General features: G+C 44.4%; 1 protein-coding gene across 1 annotated transcript in view; it reads left to right on the forward strand.

Annotated features, from left to right (window-relative positions):
* Window positions 1-7,002, forward strand: part of ACTR5 (actin related protein 5) — a gene marked incomplete at its 5' end in the record, with an annotated part of 29,241 nt that overhangs the window by 5,818 nt on the left and 16,421 nt on the right. The window contains 2 exon segments of the mRNA XM_006144134.2: window positions 494-711; window positions 1,630-1,812. Coding sequence (XP_006144196.2) covers window positions 494-711; window positions 1,630-1,812 — 401 coding nt within the window.

The following is a 7,002-nucleotide window of genomic DNA, read 5'->3' on the forward strand; positions in this document are numbered from 1 at the left end:
TTCCTGACATTCCATGCTTCCTTCCCGTATCATTTCCATATGAGAAACTTTATTTAACAAACAATTTTATTTTCTTTATTAAAATTTTATTTTTTTTAGTTTGCTGTAAAGCACATGTGCTCACTGTAGAGGGAGAGACAGAGCAAAAGAGAGAGAGAAAGTGAGAAATCCCTCCCCATGGGGAATGGCCACACTGCGGTCCACTCTCCTCCAAGCACACATGCCTGGCATGGTCCTCAATGCAGTTGGCCATATGGGATCCAGCTGCCCCAGCCACTGCACTACCTGCTGACCCTGTTTAAGCATTCTTTTATGACAGTCCTGTTGGCATGTCCGGGTTCAATAGCTTCATTTAGTTGATTGCATGCATCCAGGCATTGGGTAAAAGTATTTTCTCCCCATCTTATCTGTATTTGGAACTCTGGTATTGATGTCTTAATTTTTGTGTTAATAGTATTTTCCTTTCATGACTTTCAAAATTGTTCCTTTGAAGAATTGCAGAAATGGCAGTGCCCTGATTATTATGAGAACAACGTCCATAAGATGCAGCTCCCATTTTCCAGCAAACTCCTCGGCAGCACCCTGACCTCTGAGGAGAAACAGGAAAGGCGGCAGCAGCAGCTGCGGCGGCTGCAGGAGCTCAATGCACGGCGGCGGGAGGAGAAGCTGCAGCTGGACCAGGAGCGGCTGGACAGACTGCTTTATGTACAGGTGGTAGCAAGGGCCGGCTGGTCCCCAGCTTTCAACAAAACAATCCCAGAACATTTTCCTTCTGTATACGCTTTTTTTTAAAAAAAAAAGAATTAATTTTACTTAATTTTATTTATTTATTTATTTTTATTTGGCCAGAGAAGGACAGAGTGTGAGAGAGAAAGATCAAGAGAAAGTGATAAAGCAAACCACCAGGTCCGGGACTTGAACCACAGTTGGCTATGTGGAAATCCATTGCCTTAACCACCATACCACCTGCCAGCCCCACTTCCTGTATATCCTTCCTCAGCTATCAAATGCATCCACTGACTCTGTCTCCATGGGGTCATGAAAGAGTCCAGGGGATCAGGAGCGTAGAGATGTTAGTACAGAGTACACCATAGCATAGGTGTTCCTCAAAGAGCCGTGGACTCCAGCTTTATTGACGTTGCTTATCTTTGCCTTTATCGCCTTATCTTTTCTGACTTTAATTTGCGGAGTGCACGTGATGCATTATACACAGATCTTAAGTGTACAGCTCACTGAATTTTCACAGTGAAACACATCACATATCTGCTGTCAGATTAAGAAACAGCATTACCTGCATCCTAGAAGCCTTCAGTTTTTCTCATAACTGTTCCCCTGCCCCCAACAAAAGGTAACAGCATTTACCTGGCACGTTGGCATCTGTTACCTAGATGAGTTTTGACTGATGAGGTTTGCTGCAGCCAAGGTGTAGCACTAGACTAGAGACAGCTGGAGAGGAGAGCAGCTACAGGAAACTTCAGTGGGAGCTGGAGGCTGAGTCTGTGGAGGGGTTGCTGGGGTAGCCCTGGGAGCCCTCTGTTCAGCTTTTAAGCTACTTCTTTTTCCTTTCTGTTGGTGATTTGCTTTGCAGTGTTTGCCTTTGAGGATGACTAGTGACTGCTCTGGTTTCAGGAACTTCTAGAGGATGGCCAGATGGATCAGTTTCACAAAGCTCTGATCGAGCTGAACATGGACTCTCCAGAAGAGCTGCAGTCCTACATACAGAAACTCAGTTTGGCAGTGGAGCAAGCTAAGCAGAAAATCCTTCAAGCAGAAGTCAACCTTGAGGTGGATGTGGTCGACAGCAAGCCAGAGGTAGCTGAGGGCCTTGGCAGGGAGGTCGTACAGGTCACTTAGAAGAGCCTTTCCTGAGGGGAAGGAGTGCCTTGAGAAGGCTGACACTACGGTGCATGACCAGCCTTGGGAGAAAAAGAGTAGAGTGATGTCTGTGGGGATGCAGCAGGGGCAGGCTGGGTAGGCACAGTGTTGATGGTGGCCTTGCACCAACTGAAGTTCTGCCTGGAGGGATTATACCCTGAACAGCTCCATCCCTGGCGGGGGATGTGTGAGGGTAGGATAGGAAGAGCATTCCCATGCCACTCCCTAGTGCTGACATGAAGCTGAACTGCTCCCTGATTGTCACTTGACAGTCAGTCTTACGCTCCTTTTAACTTCCTTCTGCTGTATTAAATATAGCGTGGCTGATTATTCGTTTACCTCTTTCCAACTTGATGTTCCCTAAGGATCGAGATCATGCTTCATGCGTAGATGATGAGTTTTTCTTACAGCAACCAGTAGATCAGTGCGATAAAATATTTGTAGGTTGATTTAAGATCAGCCTTTGTGGATAAGCCAGTGGTGTGGTTGGGGCTGCTGGATCCCATACTGCTGACTGTACAGTTCAAGTTCAGGACCTGATGGTGTGAAAGACACTGCAGGCACGTGCGCTTATGTGCCCAGAATCTCTGGTGAAGGAGAAGGTATTATAGCAAGGCCAACCCCCACTGGGGTGCTCTCTCACTTTCTCTCTTCTCTCTCTCTCTCTGTCTCTCTCTAGTCTCACTGCATGTGCCCTCTGCCTTTATTAGTTACCAAAGACAAGTTCTTTGAATAAGCTGTTTGATTTTCTGTTTTTCTTCTTTCTGTTAATAAATGTTGACATGGCCACAAGGGCAGGCAGCAGAGCTGAGTTTAGGACCTGGGTATTTCAAACCTGGCACATTGGGTCCTGCACGGTAGAGGGGTGCCCTGTAAGTCATGTTTCAGCCTTCGTGTCACTGGTTGGGTCTCCTGACTTTTGACTTGGAACAGAGTATTAATAAGTATATATGCATTGGTCCCAAATTTGTCATACTTAGATTTCCAAAACAACTTCTTTATTACCTTGTGACATTTTGGAGACAGGATTACCAGAATAGCTTGTTGAGTTTTTGTTTTTAAATCAGTTTTGTTTGTTCTCCATAGGATGTATATGCCTACTGGAGAGACACGGAAAGGGGGGAAAATGAGAAATCACTCCTCAAAGGGAATGACCACACTGTGGTCCCTTCTCCATTCTCCTCTGAGATTTTGGGCATACACATACACATGGCCAGCGTGTTTTTCAAACTGCCAGGGGTCCCGGTGTCGAACCATGCAGTTAGCCATGTGGGATCCAGCCACCTTACCCTCCATGCCATCTGCTGGCCCTAAATTAACTTTCTTTACACTCTGCTTACTGGTGCTTTCAGAAAAAAACACTATGGAAATATCTAAGTCAATGCCATTTGATGCTGGGTGTAGCTAGTGCTGAATCCATGATGTCAGAGCTGTCTTTGACTCAGCGTAAAACTTACCTTCTTGTTGCCTGGCTCTTAGCAGGAGGCTTGCTCCCAGTTCTGCTCTCTGCCTTGCATTCTCTGCCTTTCGGCTGTAGGTAACTCGAGGACACTAACTGGCCATGTGCATTTGTAGAGCAGATCCAGGTTAAGCTCACTGGATGTGCCTTATTGGCTCACTAAAATCTTGAGCAGAAGGGGCCTTTACCCCCATCTCACACCCCAGCAGCATCTCGGATCAGACTCAGTTGAGTCAGTGTGCCTTTTGTAGTTTATTTCTCCCATTTTTCAGATCTTTGTTTAGATTTCAGCCACTGCTTACTGAAATTCAGAACCGTGTTGTCTTAGCTATGTATTCATCCGTATTTAGTATTTTTTATCATGCTTAACATGTCTATAGAATGTAAGCTTCTTTATATCAGAAAGGTGCCACTAAGCCACGTGCAGGTGAAAGGTTTTGGATTTAAAAAGAAAAACAAAAACCAAAAAACTCAACTGTGAAAATGTGATTCCCGAGCAGTTAGGGAACAGTTTTTTCCTTTCCTTTGTTCATGTTTCAGTGCTTGTTATGTGCTGATTCAGCCACTCTTCCATTCATTCAGCACCAGTTGCCTCAGCACCTAGCACCTAGCACTCAGTTTTGTGTTTTCTGGGGACGCATATTTAAATCTTGGACTTAGGGAGATTTTGAAATTCTCCGTGAACAACAAATTTGATAAATTTATTTGTCACCAAAGTTTTAATGGTTAGTCAGTATTTACTGTGGGTGATTTTTTGTGATTAGAGTCATCTGCAGGCACATTCATGGGTTGAATTTGACCATGACATTCATAGACAGTTCTACCTTTCAAAAGTTATTAGCGGGAACCAGCAGTTAGTGTAATGGCTATGTCGCTGGACTCCCATGTTGTTGACCGCGGTTCGCATCCTGGACCCTGTGGCTTAAAACTCACACCAGGCGCGTGTGCGTGCATGCCCAAGATCCCGAGAGGAGAATGGAGGAGAAGGGATTGTGGCGTGACCATCCCCCCTGGGGGGTGATTTCTCGCTTTCTGTCTCTATGTCTCTCTCTGTCTGTCTGGTGAGCGCACGCGCCCTATAGTGAAAATCTCTCCAAAAAAAAAAAAAAGTTATTAGCAGTATTTTCTAACATCGTAATTCATTTAGAATGAGATGAATAGATATCCAAGGACCAGAGTCGATACTGAGATTCCACTTAAGCAGCAATGGCTGGATTGGATGAATACAGCTGGAGTTTAACTGACAGTGTTTCCCAATCTGTTTTTCCCTGCACATTGATCCATTCTGGCCCTGGATGTTCTATAGTTATTCCTATGATAATACTGTAAGTTATTCCTATGATAATACTGTAAAGGAGCAGGCTTTGTTAGCATTCTTTTTTTTTTTTTTTTTAAAGTTTTTGCTTTGCTATAGGGCACATGTGCTTGCCAGAAAGACAGAGAGAGACAAAAAGTGAGAAATCACTCCCCTGGGAGGATGGCCATGCCGCAATCCCTTCTCTTCTCTTCCACTCTCCTCTGGGGATCTTGGGCATGCATGCATACACGCCCAGTGTGAGTTTAAGCTACCAGGTCCAGGACTCGAACTATGGTCGACTATATGGGAGTCCAGCAGCATAGCCAATTAGCATTCTTTTTTTTTTTTTTAAAGAAGAATTATTTAATTTTTTTTATTATTATTTTCCAGTTCGATCAGAGAGAGACAGGCGGGGGGGAGTGAGAAAACATGCCACCAGGCCCGGGACTTGAACTGTGGTTGGTCATGTGAGAGTCCAGTGCCTTTAACCACCATGCCACCTGCTGGCCCCATTTGTTAGCATTCTTAATGAAGTATTTAAACTGGAAGATGCTTGCTTTTCCACAGCATAAGAGGGTAGGAGGGGATAGTACAGTTTTAGAGCATCATCATTTGTTGGAGGAAAAATATGGGCCAAATATAGAAAATTCTCTTATTTTATGAGCCAAGATTAGAGTTGGCCTCTGCTGCTTCTTAAGCCTTTTGAGGTTGCGCCGGGAGCCATACTACATCTTCTCTGATGTGCTTTGGCAAGCTGTTGTTTTGTTCAGTTACAAAAGAACAGTCATACTAGCTTTCCCGAGCACCACTCAGTACGTGTAGAGACCCTGGCAAACCCTCAGGAAAGAGAAGCCAGCGTGCAAGAGAAATCTGTTCTGTTGGGTTTCTGTTCTCTGCTGTGGAATTATTAGCTTTCTTCCTCTCTGTGACTCATAGGAATTGGGATAAATATTCTCTTGATCACTTTTGTAAAGAAATATTTTTTTAACTTTATTATTATTTTAATATTTCCAGAGAGAGAGAGAGAGAAAGTGAGAAAGCAAGAAAACAAGCCTCCAGGTCTGGGACTCTGACCGTGGTTGGCTATTTGGGAGTCCAGCACCCTTAACCACCATGCCATCTGCTGGCCCCTCTTTTTGCCACTTTTAATGTAAAAGATGTTATTGTTTTTTTTAATTGTCAGAGGGTGTTGTACTACTAGACAGAAAAAAGAACCCTCACCTGGGTATGGTCATGCCACAATTTTTTCCCCCATCTCTCCATCCTGTCAGGATTTTGAGCCTGCACACACATGCACCTGACATGCTTTTCAAGCCAGCAGGGCTGAGGATTCAGACTGGTTGGTCATGTGAGGTATCACCCCACTGAGCATTTAACGGCTATGCTATGGGACCAGGCCAAAGCTTCATCTTCAAGGAGACATGCTTTTGAATGTAACTAGAGGAAGGGAATGATATCTTTGTTGCAGCTGAAGAAGTCTAACCCAAAGTTTTAGAGCCTTCTGTGTCAAGGAATTTGAGGCTGTATCCCAGGTGTGTACTAGTGCCAGGTGCAGTCTACCAGGGACCAGGGATGCTGGGGTGATTATAGTTCCTGCCCTCCTGGGTACCAAAAAATAATAATAATAATAAATAAAAATAAATAAAATTAAAAATAATAATAAGTCTATAGAACCATCCTGAGCTGACTGTAATGAAGCACATCAAGTGTAGTGGTAGATATTGGGGGAATACAAATGGATTTTTGAGAAAGGATTAGGATATTTGAGGTAGGCTCCGGAACAGTCTTTGATTTTGGTAGGCAGCATACAGGAGGGGAGGACACTTTAGGTAGAGAGAACCCTGTGTAGGAGTGCGGGCAAGAAGGCCACACTGAGAGATGAAGTGGAGACAGCTTAATGATCTTCAGTCAGGCTAAGGAGCCTGGCTCTTATCCGTCAGATGCACAAAGCCTTCTAAGCATGTTGTGCAAGGAAGTGATATGATGAGATTATTTTAGGAAAATAATTGGACGCAGCTAGGGTGATAGGTTTGAAGGAAGAGGTGAGACTGAAGGTGGGAAAATAGAATAAAAAATGTTTCGTTGTTTCCACAAGAGATCTGATATGACCATGAAGTTTGTTGCTAGCCATGGGGGTGGAGAGTGGAGGAGGAGATACTTCAGAGGTAAGATCCATTTATAAGTCAAGGTGACAGGAGTGGTTGTGGCTGATAAAGTAGGCAGTGTGTGCCAGACCACGTGCTGAGCACTCTGCAGGCTTCATTTTTTTTTTTTTTGGAGAGGTTTTTGCCATAGGGCGCCTGCGCTCGCCAGATAGACAGAGAGAGACAGAAAGCGAGAAATCACCCCCCGGGGGGATGGCCACGCCGCA

Source organism: Tupaia chinensis, unplaced genomic scaffold, assembly GCF_000334495.1.
Source record: "Tupaia chinensis unplaced genomic scaffold, TupChi_1.0 Scaffold000115_1, whole genome shotgun sequence".
NCBI classification, from domain to species: domain Eukaryota; kingdom Metazoa; phylum Chordata; class Mammalia; order Scandentia; family Tupaiidae; genus Tupaia; species Tupaia belangeri.